General features: G+C 44.0%; 2 protein-coding genes and 1 long non-coding RNA gene across 4 annotated transcripts in view; 2 read left to right on the forward strand and 1 right to left on the reverse strand.

Moving 5' to 3' along the window:
- The window catches only part of LOC122867428 (microfibril-associated glycoprotein 4-like), a 439,962-nt gene that overhangs the window by 260,182 nt on the left and 163,544 nt on the right, over nucleotides 1-16,236 (reverse strand). The window lies entirely within an intron of this gene.
- Nucleotides 1,176-5,964, forward strand: LOC122867447. Its single transcript, XR_006375915.1, has 2 exons — nucleotides 1,176-4,543; nucleotides 5,674-5,964. It is a non-coding gene; the product is annotated as an uncharacterized LOC122867447 (long non-coding RNA).
- LOC122867430 (microfibril-associated glycoprotein 4-like) lies at nucleotides 9,789-15,986 on the forward strand. 2 transcript variants are annotated; one of them, XM_044178231.1, is made up of 7 exons: nucleotides 9,789-9,953; nucleotides 12,286-12,339; nucleotides 12,539-12,694; nucleotides 13,812-13,850; nucleotides 13,937-14,033; nucleotides 14,336-14,503; nucleotides 14,900-15,986. In XM_044178231.1, the coding sequence occupies exons 1-7, from the start codon at nucleotides 9,804-9,806 to the stop codon at nucleotides 15,151-15,153; spliced, it is 918 nt and encodes a 305-aa protein (XP_044034166.1). In that variant the 5' UTR covers nucleotides 9,789-9,803; the 3' UTR covers nucleotides 15,154-15,986. The 2 variants fall into 2 exon arrangements, with proteins under 2 accessions (XP_044034166.1, XP_044034167.1); XM_044178232.1 differs by having other exon boundaries at nucleotides 9,858-9,939.

Below are 16,236 nucleotides of genomic sequence, written 5' to 3' on the forward strand. Positions count from 1 at the left end.
ATGCGACCAGTCGCGTGTGATGACAGTCAGAGATCATAGGTCATCCCTCAGAGAGGGAACCAGAACAGTAACAGATGGTTACTCTTAAAGTTACCATCCAGCGCCCCTCCGGTCCTCTCGGTGGCGCCGTGGAGAGCGGCAGGGTTGGAGGTGACGGAGTAGAAGCGTCCGTGCATCATGCAGGCGTTGAAGCCGTTGGCCATGGAGAAGGACTTGAGGTGGGACTTGAGAGCCAACGGGAGGGGGAGCTTATCGTCCAGGTGGACCTGTCGTATGGGGTGCTGTATAGTGGTATGTGGACCCAAAAGCAGATGAAGAGGAAGCAGTATCAGGGTGAAGTAGCCGGATGACTTGTGTGGTGGTATGCAGGCAAGTACTGGGGACCTCGGGCGGACGGCCCGGGGCTGGACAGGTGCGGAGCTGGGGACCTCGGAGCTGATCTCCCGAGGTCCGTGATGGAGATTGACACCATCCGAAGGCCTGACGGAAGGCCGGCGGTGAACACTGAGAGTCACAGGAGGCCGGTGGTGAAGGCGCAACCCTTCTGGAGGCCGGCGGCGAAAGCGGAGCCATTCTGGAGGCCGGCGGCAGATGCTGAACCGTTTGGGAGGCCGGCGGCAAAGACCGAGAGTCCCTGGAGGCCGGCGGCGGACGCTGAACCCTTCGGGAGGCCTGCCCATCAGCTCAGGGACCAACGACGGTACAGCAGGGCTGGGGACCGGCAACGAGACGTCAGGACGGGGAGCCGGCGACTGGACACCAAGGCGTGGAGCCGGCAACGGAGCCTCGGGACGGGGAACCGGTGTCTGGAGCTCCAGACATGGAGCCGACGTCGGGACCCCAGGAACGAGTGTCTTAGGGGACGAGGGACTTAAGGGCTGGAAACAAGGAGCTGCTACGACTCGGCGGGAGACGGGAGACCTGCTGGGTTAGCTGAGTGATTAATTAATTGTTTATGCTGGCCTAGCAGAATCCCTCGGTTAGCTAGCGCTAAGTGGTAGGGTGCTACGTCTGGGTCATTGCCTGCTGGATCCATGTTTGGTTGGATCATTCTGTCGTATGGGGTGCTGTATAGTGGTATGTGGACCCAAAAGCAGATCAAGAGGAAGCGGTCTCAGGGTGAAGTAGCCGGATGACTACCGTGTTTATTGTGGGGTGGTATGCAGGCAAGTACAGGCAGACCGGTAAGCAGACAGGTAATGAACAGACAAAAGGCAGATAAGTTACCGGCTGGCAGAGGTGAAAGCAGGGGAGTGAGTCCAAGGTGGAAAACAGTTCAGGGAGAAGGCAAAATCCAAAAATCCAAAATCCAACCAAGGTCCACGGGAGAATAAAGAATCCAACACAAACTCACGGTAACAATGCTCGGCAGGAACAACACCATGTGTACAACGATGATCCAACACTGAACAAACAAGAGACCCAGACTAAATACCCTCGGGGAGGTGAGACAACGATACTCAGGTGCAAACAATCAAGGAAAGACCAACAATCAAAACTGGAGGGAAAACAAAGACAGGAAGTAAAAACACAAGACACACAAGGAAAGGAGAATACTACAAAATAAACCAGGAAGAGACAACACCTAAACTACCACAGGACCGGAGTGCAGGAGACGTTGCAGCGACAGCAGAGATCCTGAAGACTCAACCATTCCCTCTGCCTCAAACCATTCCCTCTGCTCTGATGGCACATCGTTGGTGAGCTGTATTTGTAATATTTGTGTTATTATTGTTTCACGTCCTCTAATATGACTTCTGACTCTGTTAAACTTATCTTTTTGTCGGACAGCTGAAGCTCTGCAGTGTCAAAGTCTTCTCTTTACTCTTTGGTTTTACATGTTTGCAAATGAAACTTGCCCACAAACGGAGTGGGCAGCCTTATATGGTACTTTAGGGGCGTAGATTATGCTAGTGAACAGGTGAACAGGTGGTGGTCATCAGGCTGAAACGATCGATTTACAACAAGTGTGTGCAGTTCAGAGAGTTTGGTGAACCTGACTTGAAACACCAGAAAACACTCAAAAAAACCTCAGAGAGGTTTAGGAGGATATGAAGATGATCTTGCATGAGGGCAAATGTTACGTGTATTTCCTTTTTATGTATACATTTACTGAGTCATAATTCAATTTACAACATTTGTTGAAAGAACAATTATTTGGATTTTTGACTTTAATAACTGCATGAACTTCATGCCACATTAAAATCAAATCACAACACAGACAACGAAGTGAAGAGGTGTGTGGTGTTTCAGGGTCATCCAGCAGAGGGCAGCACACACCTGCCAATACTACTGCCAATGCAAGTACAAAGTCCAATATTTCCCTCTGAGATGTGGTGCAGTAGAAGTATAAAGTAGCATAAAATGGAAATACTCACCGTCACATGTACATTTAAAGAGTATTGTCTGATGTTTAGTGTATATAATAACCCGACTGAAGTCTGGTTTACTTCCTGGTGCGCAGAGAGGAGGACTGATCTCTGTTCACCTGTTCATCATCACTCCCTCACTGACCTCAGATCTGTTTCACTGCTGCAGAAAACATGCACAACTTTATTTCATTCATGCAGAGAAATGTGTGAGCTGCACTCCTGTTAGTGTGTGACAGAAATGATTGTTCAAACAATAAATGCTGTGGAAGATGTAAAATATGTGTTTCTAATCAGAATAAAGTATAAAGTTGTGCTGCAACAGAAGAAAACTGACTGATTGTTGAAGTTTGTTCAGAGGAGCTCAAACACTGCGATGACAGCGACCTTGCAGCTCTGGTACTGTTACGTTCTTTTATACTTCATTTAACTGAAGGTCGTCAGCATGAAGAGTCGTGCAGTGCAGTAGTTCTCCAGGACCAACGTTCAGCAGAATATCAGCTCTCGTGATTTCTTTCTCTCACTAAGCATCTCACAACGGGCCTTTTAACAGTAAACGCAGCCGGCAGAGGAAACCACAACTCTTTCTGCAGAAAGTCGCTTTAATTCAGAGGCAGGCGGACCATCAAGTATTTATGTAAAGGTGGTGTTACGGCTGTATGTCAGTTTCAAGAGTTTTATTGACTGATACGCACTGTGATCTTAGTGTTTAACTTTCATTAAACCCCCTGAAGTAGTTCCTGCTCCTCTTCAGACAGACTGACTCATTTCTTGCCTCTACAGCTTGATTCCCAGCAACTTTCTGTGAGATGACAATACTTGTGTTTGGTGGTAAATACTTGTGTGTGCAGTAACTCCACATCTGTTGGGTCACTTGTTTGCTGCTGAGGTGTAAGTTGGAAACATTGTTTGTGGTCGTTGAGTCCAGTGTGACCACTGTGTGTTGTGGTTGTTGCAGTCCACGTTTTGGTGTGGTCACTTGTGTGTTACTGCTGTTGTGTATTTCATTGTAGCAAATTAGTTGTGTTATCTTGTTTTGGGTTTGGGGTGTAGTCACTCCACAGATCATTATTATTATTATAACTTTATTTATATAGCACTTTTCAAGCTTAAGCAAAGAAAAAATTAGGAATATGAGAGCGCATATGTCAGCAGCACTGACCCCGTACATAAACAGATGGAAGTGCAAAATAAAAGATATCAGTTCATGGATGAATAAGGAAAATGGATAAAAGAAATAATATAAGGCAGGTGAAATTTAAGTAGAGGAAACAACCACATATTAGATATAAACAAATAAGATGCAAATATACGAGATGATCTCACATAAAGCAGATAGAAAACCAATAAAAGAACAAACTCTTGAATATAAAACAGATAAAAGTGCAAAATAAATGGAAGTGCATATAAAATACTAAAATGATGATACTAAAACAGACACAATTAAAATATGTAATAACAATAGAGTTAAAAATATAACACCCTAAAATAATATAAAGAGGAAATATGAAAGTGATGCGATAAATGGAACTGGACTAATAGGTTAGCGAGGTACGTTGAGTCTAAAGCCAGAGTTTTCAGTGTCACGAAGGTGGCTCTCTTTTGACCTGGCTAGATCACCATGGTAACTTATGCTACCTGCTCTAGAGGAGGTTATGTTCAGAGTTTTGGATTAAAAGCGGCTATAAAAAGCGCCGTCCTTTCACTAATCAACTCCTTTGGAAATGGCATCACCATTCTTGCAAAATCCCGTGGACCTATAGGTGCCAGAACTGTACGAGGTTCACTTCGGAGGGAGAGTGTTTAGAGACCGCAGTGATCCGTTTGCTTTTCTGGATGATTTATAGAAGTTGGTAATGCCACCGAACAAAGCCGTGCAGTAACAGTAGTGAACACTGTGCATTGTGTTGTGGGGTTTTTTTGACACAGGAACCAACATGCATTCAGTTGGTGATGCAGAAAATCTGAGCAAGAATATTGTATGCTAATACGCTATTCACAAGGCTGATCTTGCTCTCCCTGAACTACTGAATGTAGTGTTGTAGTGTTTCCTGGCCATTTGCCAACGCCGGGATCATAGGTCCATGGATTGGACCCACATACCCATCACTGGAGCCTGAGGGGAACAAGGGCGATTTTGTGAATAGAAAGTCCTTCACAACATCAATGTTCAGGTAAAATATTTGTTAATCATTTTTGTCAGGTGATTGGTGGCTCATATGCACATTGCATGCAGGTGCTGCACAGTAGACTTTGTACATTTGTCAGAAATATACAGCACAGACTTTGTTACAGTACTTTGTCACCATTAAAAAGCACAATGGGTTCCCTTTAAAAAGCCTTCACTGGTACCTTTGTTTCAGTGCTTTTCATTGTTTAAATCCTATCGATCTCAGTTTGTACATGTTAACGGTGAGTCCTCCGTGCATACCAAGGTTAGTCACAGAGTTCCACAAGGTTCTGTGCTTGGACCGATTCTATTCACCTTATATATGCCTCCTCTAGGCAATATTATTAGGAAACACTCCATAAAGTTCCATTGTTATGCAGATGATACCCAATTATATCTATCGATCAAGCCAGATGAAACTAACCAGTTAGCTAAACTTCAAGCATGCCTTAAGGACATAAAAACTGGATGACATGCAACTTTCTGATGTTAAATCTGAAGTTATTGTACTTGGTCCGAAACACCTCAGAGAAACATTATCTAAAGATATAGTTGCTCTAGATGGCTTTGCCCTGGCTCCGCACTGGCTCCCTGTAAAATCTAGAATAGAATTTATAATCCTTCTCCTCCTACAAAGCTCTTAATGGTCAGGCACCAATGTATCTTAAAGATCTCATAATACCTTATTACCCGACTAGAACACTGCGCTCTTAGACACCATTAAGTCTGGTTCTGCTCGAGGTTTCTGCCTCTTAAAGGAAGTTTTTCCTTGCCACTGTCGCCAAGTGCTTGCTCATGGTGGGATTTGTTGGGTCTCTGTAAATAATATTATAAAGAGTACGGTCTAGACCTGCTCTATTGGAAAAGTGCAATGAGATAACGTCTGTTATGAATTGGTGCTATATAAATAAAATTGAATTGAATTGAATTGAAGTTTAGCACAGCAGCTGCAGTAGTTTACCAACCAGACCCAAATATTTCTCAGAGAACTTTGTTTTGTGTGTCGCCAGCGAGCTGAAAGGGAGGCTGCTGCTTCCAAACTGCTGGGGCAATGTCTGGGGTCCTAATGTCACCTGATGTAGTTTTTACAGGTACAAGTTAGAAATCTTCTGAAATGTTTTCTTTAATTCACAGTCATCATGTACTACAGGACCATTGGCAAGAAGAAACGATGCGTAACAGGAAGATGGGAGAGAAGAAATAAGAATCACACAACAAACCTGCCAAAATCAACACAGCTGAATATTATTTTTAAGCCTTATATTGACACTGATATGCACTGTGGTCTTATCAGTGTTTAACTTTCAGTCCAACCCATGAAGTTGCTCCTGCTCCTCCTCAGTGACTCATTCCTTCTGTAACACTCAACTTGTTTTGTTTTTTGCAGTATGTGATGATTGTGAATTGAATAAAAACTTTAAAGCACAAAGCAAATTTGTTCCATCAGTTAACTCTTCTTTTATTACTTTTTGTAGGTTAGTAGCAGAGAAAACTGAGCAGCCGCTGGATGAAATGGTGTAAAGTGTCTCTGGTTGTTCTGAACCACTGACTGTTTAAACGTTACATTAAGTTCTGAACCCACAAGTATCACCACCTCTGCAGCTCTATGGAGCTTTAAAAAACAACATGTCTGCCCAGAATGTCTGAATGATGCTGTGGATCCTCCGTCTCTGTAGCTGGTAGATAGATTTTTCTTCTTTTTGTCTTAAAACCGACAGTCAGTCACTCTCTGCTGCAGACTGTAAAACATTAATAACATTATTGAATGATTAAGTCCATACTGGTGGAAACATGTTGAATAAAAAAAGAAACCTGAATTGTGGGATTGTGTGGCGTCGTCTACAGAATGTCATGATGTTGAACAGTTAGCTCTTGTTAGCCTGCTAGCCCCACTGAGTGTTATTTGTTAGCTCTTGTTAGCCTGCTAGCCCCACTGAGTGTTATATGTCCCAGTACGTAGTATGTCAAATGCAGTTTGCCAGAAATACCAGGATGTCCGACTGCATCCAGTCACATTTTGCAGTACGCAAGCCAGCGTGCTTTCTGGCTATTCTGACCCACAATCCTCTGCGCAGCATGAGTTTGAGCAAGAGGGTCAAAGTTCAAGGCGTAATGTGACGAAGTAGTGTGTCCCAGTTGTACGCGTACAGTACGTACTAAAAGTAAAAAGAAAAAGTACGATTTGGAACGCAGATTCAGTCTGATGCACAATTACAATCATCAATTTTCAATTTTCCAGCAGTTTGGTTTCTTACAAATGACACAGGATAAAATAAAATGGACTGTTAACAATGCGTTTTTTCACACCTAAATACTATCTTTTGCAGATAGTAATATTTCTATAATATTCAAGACGAACTTACCCTTCATAATCAGTTTCTAAGTATATTCTTTATTCTTGCTGTATTGTAAAATGGCTGCCAAGTACATTTCTGGCAGGCTTCACACTTCTGTTTTTAATTAATATTCATATGTTGCTCATTCTATAGAGTGTATCAGCAGAGATGCAGTGTAACTGTTAGCTAAGTTACTTTTGTTCAGGCACATACATCACGTCAGCGCCATGAAACAGCTGTAAACACTTAAAAGCAGATAATGTAGGAAGAATTAGCACAATAATACAACAACAGAGCTGATTTTGCAAATATAATTTTCAGCGTCTTATTTTACTTTAAAAAAAACGTTCATCTTTTTTCTTTACGTAACATAAGTTAGCTTGTTTTAGTATCAGGACAGTCACGTAACATTATGTTAAAAGAAGGATTATTTATTGTATCGAGTTAAAACTCATTCATACCAGTAAAATATCTTTTGATTCCCTGTTGCTTAGTTTGGGCATTTCTTTCATTCGAACATCCAAAAGCAGCACAAACATCTGGCATTTTCTATGTGAACTGGTCAGAACCTGCTGCAAGATGGCGCACCTCACAAGCCAGATGCAGCATCTACGTGTAAATGATCTCTGTATTGTGACTAACTAGTGCTAACATGTTCCTGCCTGCAAGCATATAAGCGTTTAGCTCAGCAGCTGCAGTAGTTTACCAACCAGACCCAAATATTTCTCAGAGAACTTTGCTTTGTGTGTCGCCGGTGAGCTGAAAGGGAGGCTGCTGCTTCCAAACTGCTGGGGCAACGTCTGGGGTCCTAATGTCACCTGATGTAGTTTTTACAGGTACAAGTTAGAAATCTTCTGAAATGTTTTCTTTAATTCACAGTCATCATGTACTACAGGACCATTGGCAAGAAGAAACAATGCGTAACAGGAAGATGGGAGAGAAGAAATAAGAATCACACAACAAACCTGCCAAAATCAACACAGCTGAATATTATTTTTAAGCCTTATATTGACACTGATATGCACTGTGGTCTTATCGGTGTTTAACTTTCAGTCCAACCCATGAAGTAGCTCCTGCTCCTCCTCAGTGACTCATTTCTTCTGTAACACTCAACTTGTTTTGTTTTTGCAGTATGTGATGATTGTGAATTGAATAAAAACTTTAAAGCACAAAGCAAATTTGTTCCATCAGTTAACTCTTCTTTTATTACTTTTTGTAGGTTAGTAGCAGAGAAAACTGAGCAGCCGCTGGATGAAATGGAGTAAAGTGAAAGTGTCTCTGGTTGTTCTGAACCACTGACTGTTTAAACGTTACATTAAGTTCTGAACCCACAAGTATCACCACCTCTGCAGCTCTACAGAGCTTTAATAAACAACATGTCTGCCTAGAAAGTCTGAATGATGCTGTGGATCCTCCGTCTCTGTAGCTGGTAGATAGATTTTTCTTCTTTTTGTCTTAAAACCGACAGTCAGTCACTCTCTGCTGCAGACTGTACAACATTAATAACACTATTGAATGTTGTACAGGATGTTGAGTCCTACTCCCCCTCCTCCATCTTCCTGGGAGAGTCCTACTCCCTCCTCATCTGGCTCTCAGGCTAACGGCCCTCTCCAGACTGACGACTCCCCCGCTCCCCCGCCTGTAACCTCTGCTGTGACCAGGTGAGAGGACAGCTGATGAAATTCCACTCAAACAAGGCTTCAGGCCCCGATGGCATTAGCCCCGGGGTGCTAAAAGCCTGTGCCCCCCAGCTATGTGGAGTCCTTCAACATGTCTTCAACCTGAGCATGAGTCTTCAAAGGGTCCCTGTTCTGTGGAAGACATCTTGCCTCGTTCCTGTGCCGAAGACGTCGCGTCCCAGTGGCTCCAACGACTACAGGCCAGTGGCACTGACCTCCCACATAATGAAGACCCTGGAGAGACTAGTGCTGGAACAGACCCCAGCACTGGTCAGACCCCTCCTGGACCCCCTTCAGTTCGCCTACCAGCCCCAGCTGGGAGTTGAGGACTCCATCATTTTCCTGCTGAACCGCATCCACACCCACCTGGACAAGCCGGCAAGCACGGTGAGGATCATGTTTTTTGACTTTTCCAGTGCTTTCAACACCATCCGGCCAGCTACCACACAGAGTCCTGCCACCTTCAGAAGTTTTCTGATGACTCTGCTGTGGTGGGATGTATCAGCAGTGGTGATGAGACTGAGTACAGGGCTGTGGTGGGAAACTTTGTCTCATGGTGTGAGCAGAACCATCTGCAGCTCAATGCGACAAAGTCGAAGGAGCTGGTTGTGGATCTACGGAGGGCCAAGGCACCCTTGACCCTGGTTTCCATCCAGGGGGTCAGTGTGGACATTGTAGAGGAGTACAAGTACCTGGGAGTACACTTGGATAATAAACTGGACTGGACCAAGAACACTCAAGCTGTTTACAGGAAGGGCCAGAGCCGCCTCTATTTTCTGAGGAGGCTGAGGTCCTTCAACATCTGCCGGACAATGCTGAAGATGTTTTATGAGTCTGTGGTGGCCAGTGCGGACGCCAACAGACTCAACAAACTGATCCGTAAGGCCAGTGACATTGTGGGGTTGGAGCTGGACTCTCTGTCGGTGGTGTCAGAGAGGAGGATGCTGGTCAAACTACATGCCATCTTGGACAGCGTCTCCCACCCACTCCATGACGTGCTGGTCAAACAAAGGAGCACCTTCAGCGCAAGACTCATCCTCCCAAAATGCACCACAGGCAACGTCTGGGGTCCTAATGTCACCTGATGTAGTTTTTACAGGTACAAGTTAGAAATCTTCTGAAATGTTTTCTAAATTCACAGTCATCATGTACTACAGGACCACTGGCAGGAACATAAACTCTGTTTAATATTCTGAAAGAACTGAATTATTTCTGTTTGGAGAAGAACAGGAATCACTGGAGGCTTTGGATGAAAGACAAACACCCAGACACGATCATTGGTTTTTCTAAGAGGTGCGACTCGGTGACGACACCTTCTGTAGATATAAGGAGAAGCAGCAGTTTGTTTCCTCTGAAGGTGAAGCCACAAAGTCTCTTCAGTTCAGGTGAGTTCACACAGGTAAGCATGTCTGATAATTCACCTGTGTGTAATATTATTCTCTCAGAGGCTTTGGTGATTTTTTTTAACCCAAAATGTCTGAATTAGCAAAACGTTGAGCTAAAGTTTGAACATTTAGTTTCATTGTATTAAATTGCAATAATATTAAAAATTGCATGTCAACTGCAAAAGAAAATGTGACCGTTTTATGAACTTATTGATAATCGTGTGTGACGATATTTTTTCCTCTGAATTAAGTCTGTAAGGCAATATTCGTGCTTCTTACTACCACTCTGACTTGTAGCCCTGCCAACAGGCTACAGTCTGTCTGTCTGTCAACATGAGTTGTCAGTGCTGCATCAGTTATGTTTAAAGACGTGTTCATTCAACTTTATGGTCATTTTGGAGGCTGTAGTTTGTGATACTGTTGACTTGTGTTTGATTATTACTGAGAGGTGATTCTAATATTCTAAAATCTTTGGACAAGAGTCACAAAATAATGATTTAAAATCACAGAAAGACCTTTAACCCTAGTAAATTATATTCAATTCAATTTTATTTATATAGCGCCAATTCATAACAGATGTTAACTCATTGCACTTTTACTATAGAGCAGGTCTAGACTGTACTCTTTATAATATTATTTACAGAGACCCAACAAATCCCACCATGAGCAAACATTTGGCCGCAGTGGCAAGGAAAAACTTTCTTTAAGAGGCAGAAACCTCGAGCAGAACCAGACTCAATGGTGGGCCGTTTTAGGTTTTGAGAGAGAGAGAGAGAGAGAGAGAGGAAGATGTTGAGAGAGAGAGAGAGAGAGAGAGAGAGAGAGAGGGAGAGGAAGAGAGAGAGAGGAAGAGGGAGAGGGAGAGGGAGAGAGGTTGAGAGGGTGAGGGAGAGAGAGGAAGAGGGAGAGGGAGAGGGAGAGAGGTTGAGAGGGTGAGGGAGAGAGAGGAAGAGGAGAGAGGGAGAGAGAGAGAGAGAGAGAGGGAGAGAGAGAGAGAGAGAGAGAGAGAGAGAGAGAGAGAGAGGGAGAGAGGAAGATGTTGAGAGAGAGAGAGAGAGAGAGAGAGAGAGAGAGAGAGAGGAAGAGAGAGAGAGGAAGAGGGAGAGGGAGAGGGAGAGAGGTTGAGAGGGTGAGGGAGAGAGAGGAAGAGGGAGAGGGAGAGAGAGAGAGAGGGAGAGGGAGAGAGAGAGAGAGGGAGAGGAAGAGAGAGAGAGAGAGGGAGAGGGAGAGAGGTTGAGAGGGAGAGGGAGAGAGAGAGAGAGGGTGAGGGAGAGAGAGGAAGAGGGAGAGGGAGAGAGAGAGAGGTTGAGAGGAGAGGAGAAAGGTGCATCATGGGAAGTCTCCTGGCAGTCTAGGCCTATAGCAGCATAACTAAGGGATGGTTCAGGACTCACCTGAGCCAGCCCTAACTATAAGCTTTATCAAAGAGGAAAGTCTTAAGCCTACTCTTAAATGTGGAGATGGTGTCTGCCTCCTGAACCCAAACTGGGACCTGATTCCTGAAGTGACCCTGCTTCCTGGGAGCTGAAGAAGAACAAAATGAAGACTTTGGAGTGGCCTAGTCAAAGTCCTGACCTGAATCCTATTGAGATGCTGTGACATGACCTTAAAAAGGCAGTTAATGCTCGAAAACCCTCCAATGTGGCTGAATTACAACAATTCTGCAAAGATTTGGGCCAAAATTCCTCCACAGAGCTGTAAAAGACTCACTGCAAGTTATCACAAACGCTTGACTGCAGTTGTTACTGCTAAGGGTGGCCCAACCAGTTATTAGGTTTAGGGGCAATCGCTTTTCCACACAGGGCAACGTGACGTTTGGATTTTGTTTTCCTTATTTAAAAACTGCATTTTTGTTTATATTATGTGTTTATAATATGTTTAACATATTCTTCATGACCCAGCCAGGTTTCAGTAAGACAAAATAAGTCAATATGATACTCTGATATTAAATCGTTCAGTAGTACAGCTTTGAAAGACAGAGATCTGATGTTTAAGACTCCACATTTAATTCTCCTGTTTTGTTTTGCTATTTCAGCGTTTTTGTTTAGGTTTTGATGTACAGCTCCTCTTCTGTTAACTTTTGTTTTTATTAATTTAAGTGGTCGGGGGGCAGACACCGTCACTAAATTTTATTTATTAGAAGAATTGTCAAGATTCGTATCTAATGCACTTTTGTGGGGGACGTTATTCCTGTCACTCCACCTCTGTTGTGCTGAGCTTCCTGTATTTTTGTGGGGAGTGAACCTGGACACCAAATTTCAACTGTGCTTATTCTGCATTCACATAATAATCCGTTCATGTGAGTTTACTGAACAATTGTTACATTTCTTCTTGCTGTATTTTCAGAGCATCAGACAGATTTTATCCATCAGCAGTTTCAGCAGAAATCTGACAATGAAGGTAAGTTTGTGAACTGATAGTTCACAGAACAGCTTAGAGGTTTGTGATATCAGTAGCGTAGATGGTTACAGATAATTACTGTCAGTCAGCTCCAGCTTTTCTGTCTCTCAGAGCTGACTTTGCCCACAGCCATGAAACTGGAGGCCAAACGGTTAAAACAGTGGACACGATTCAAAAAGTCAAATCTCCTCTGTTCCAGCTGGTATCCGTCGTCCTCCTCCTTCTGGCTCCACTGTTGACCAGCTGCCAGAAGCCCGTCCTCCCAGTGGACTGCAGTGACATCTATTACAAAGACAAGAGCCGACCCAGCGGAGAGTACACCATCTACCCCGCTGGACAAAGGTCTGCTGTCCAGGTACACTTCCCCCTCTCTGGGACGCAGGTTCCCATTTGTGCTGGAATCAGACTACAAGGTATTTCTTCCTGAGTCAGATTAGGTGATCACACTGCAGAGTCACAAAATCTTGCCGTGACAACCTTTGAACCCCAACCAATCACAGCCCCGTGACAGAGGATGCGTCAGGGACTGACTGTTCGCCCTGACAGCACCAACATCAATCCGCGCTCTGTGCTCCTATTGGTCAGTGTCAGCAAACATTCACACGTCATACAGGGGATAAATCAAGCAGCTGTCCTGCTCGATGCTCATTTCCTCCCCGATGCCCCTCGTGTGTCGGCTCGGACCAATATCGGGTTGATATCATGTCGTCTGATCCTGACATCACGTGATAAAGGAGACTAGACGTCACCATGACAGTTCAGTTTGATTTATATTCATACCAGAAGTGATCTCGCTGCACTTCTCACAGTGAAATCTCTGATAGAAACACCGGCCTGGTACAGATACAGGCAGTCGCAGCAGCAGCAGAGGTCGTGAATGAACGTGATAGTTTTATATTGGTGTTTGGCCAATTCCATGGCCCGTCCCTCGCAGGACAATTCAGACTCAATCAGTGTGAATAATTACATGATGATATAATATTCTGGTGTACGCTGTTAGAGCTGACGGTACCTTATTACTCTGAAGTGTGCTGTAACCTGCTGACGCCGCTGTCACTGCAGCCGGTATCACACAGTTGGTGTTCAGTAGTTGTGGGTACTGTGTGTGTACTGCTGAAGGCTGTAAGTTTGAGTTTTGAGTTGAATTGCTTCTATTCTTAGTTTTTATTTTATACACTTAGAATGCATCTGTTTTATTTGAAGTTTCCATATTTATCTATTTATTTATCTGTACTTATATCTGTCTCTGTGCTGCTGTAGCAGTCGAATTTCCCCTCTGGGGGATCAATAAATGAGTATCTGATCTTAACACACCTTGTACTTTCCCGGGAGTTGGCTCTGGGTGATTCTAGCCGAGCCCTCTGAGAGTTGCATAAAATATAATAATACATTAAATAACACACAGCCTCATAAGTATTAACCTGATATACAAGTTTGAACAGCGATTCACTGATGAATGTGTTTGTGTGTAGGTGTACTGCGACATGAAGTCAGAAGGAGGTCGGTGGACGGTGAGTATTTTAACTTAAGTGATTTTCCGTGTGAACACTTCCTGTTGGACTTTCACAATAAACAATACCCCCACCCTCCCCACCAGGTGTTCCAGAGGAGGATGGACGGCTCGGTGAACTTCTACAGGCCCTGGGATCAATACAAGAAGGGTTTCGGCTTCCCGTCTGGAGAGTACTGGCTCGGTGAGAGACTAAACCGTCTAAACAGTCATGTGACTTTGTGAAACTCGCTGTTTGTAATAAGTAAGTACTAAATTTGAACTGTGTGGTGTAAAACCAGAAATGGGACTGTGACCAAGTTTCATGACTCGTCTTTAGATCAGTGAATTATCTTCCTAAAAGTCAGTGTTTTAATGTTTTAATGAATTATCTACATGTCTGTACAAAATGTCAAACTGTGCCCAGTTAGTACATGTGTATATATAGTGTGTGTGTGTGTGTGTGTGTGTGTGTGTGTGTGTGTGTGTGTGTGTTTGTGCGCTCAGGTCTTGACAACATCCACTACCTGACACGCAACCGAAAATATGAGCTGCTGGTCGACATGGAGGACTTCGAGGGGAAAAAAGTGTTTGCTCGGTACTCTTCATTCGCCATTGATTCAGAAGATGCTGGATATCTGCTGCATGTATCTGGATTCATCGATGGAGGGGCGGGTGAGTTAGAGTCTGTGTTTCAACTGTTCAGTTATTTAGTTACTTACTGAAATGGCAGTTGAGTTCAATGAGACGTCATTGCCACCCGAGTGTTCACCTGATTGCTCAGATGAGACTCAGGAATACACACTATGTACACACCCATGGCCGCGGTGCACGATGCTGCCAAGGCAGTCTTTGTGTGGACGGTTTAAATGACGACGACCTCTGGTGTGTGTGGATGAGTTCCGTGTCAGTGAGGTAAAACGGTGATGAAGCAGCTGCAGACTTCAGGTGTCTGGACCATAATGGGGATCACCAGTCTGTCTGACAGAAGTCTGCAGCTCTTTAAGGTTCAGCTGATGTTTATAGATCATGCAGATGTACCAACTGTGGTTTCTGTGTGTGTTTCTGTAGGAGACTCCTTGAGTTACCACGACGAACAGATGTTCTCCACCTTCGACAAAGACCAGGACTCCGTGTCTGCCAACTGTGCCAGAATATACCTGGGGGCATTCTGGTACAATGCTTGTCACCATGCAAACCCAAACGGGCTTTATCGTTGGGGGGCTGACGCAACTCTCTATGCTATTGGAGTGGAGTGGCGCGATTGGAAGGGCTATGACTACTCCCTGAAGGCCATCAGCATGAAGATCCGTCCTGTGCAGTAAATCTCCAGGACCAACGTACAGCAGAATATCAGCTGATCTCTTGTGATTTCTTTCTCTTTCTCTCATTAAGCATGTAATCTCACTGTGGGCCGTATGTTCCTGAAACTGGGCAAAAGCACAATCCACCAGCACAAGAACACCAACTAATATTTGTCATTTTTGTTACCATCTGTGGCTCCAAGCAGTCGCCGCTCGCTGCAGCGCAGAAGAAACGCTGAACAGATTATATCAGTCGGAGGAATCAGCAGGTGGAGTCAGGCGGAGATCAGTAACGACCAATCACATGAGCTCCTCTCATCTTTAAAAGCAGCAGACAAATGAAATATTAATTGCACCACCTGGTCAGCCTCAGCTGCACCACCTGTCTGGTGCAGAGAAATGACCAAATACAGAGCGCCACCAGCTGACTTCTGCCTTGTGCCAGCAGGAAAGTAGGGCCCATAATCTTTAAATGAAAACACATATGTAGAGTCTGATAGTGTGTAAATCGCTGCATTACCTGCCAACACAATTTTAAAGAGGAAAAGTAAAGTATCAGGAAATCTTTGCAGTTTTGCAGTTCAGTTACAGCCAGTTGAAGGTAGACGGACGTCAGCAGCTGAAGTAAATATTTCTATCTAAAATAAAAGTCAGAGTTTGATTGTGTGTGAGCAGCTGCTGGCTGTAAAGAGAAATTATTCTCTGCTGGTTAAGATGTTGCCTTCAGTCCGCTGGCTGCAGCTAAACACACTCTCAGCTTTAAAGTCAAACTAACTAGTTTCAACATAACGTTTGGTGGAGGCTTGAATCTTTATCTGCTGCACGGTGACAATAAATGAGAAGCTGAGCAGAAAGCTGATGTGATGTCTTCACTTTGTCTCCTGTGAGTTTCTTGCAAATGAAATCAGTTCCAACACTCAGGTGTCATGTCTTGTATCAGCTGAACAAACAGCAACAGGTACAGCTGGAAATCCTAAGTCTTTGTGCAGTAAAAAGTTTAAAAGTGTTAGCCAAACATTAGAAATGGATTCATCTGCATGAAACTGTATTAAAATGCTGTAAAAAGGCTGTTAGGTGTGATTTTGGTCAAACTGTATAACAAGG

The sequence above is a fragment of the Siniperca chuatsi genome, linkage group LG20, assembly GCF_020085105.1.
Source record: "Siniperca chuatsi isolate FFG_IHB_CAS linkage group LG20, ASM2008510v1, whole genome shotgun sequence".
NCBI classification, from domain to species: domain Eukaryota; kingdom Metazoa; phylum Chordata; class Actinopteri; order Centrarchiformes; family Sinipercidae; genus Siniperca; species Siniperca chuatsi.

What these genes read in the sequence shown, in the direction of transcription:
- LOC122867430 (XM_044178231.1), top strand. Translation starts at nt 9,804, where the DNA reads ATGAAAGACAAACACCCAGACACGATCATTGGTTTTTCTAAGAGGTGC. An exon ending in GACAAAGGTCTGCTGTCCAG is followed by an intron (nt 12,695 to 13,811) that starts GTACACTTCCCC and finishes GTTTGTGTGTAG; the next exon opens with GTGTACTGCGACATGAAGTC. An exon ending in CAGAAGGAGGTCGGTGGACG is followed by an intron (nt 13,851 to 13,936) that starts GTGAGTATTTTA and finishes CCTCCCCACCAG; the next exon opens with GTGTTCCAGAGGAGGATGGA.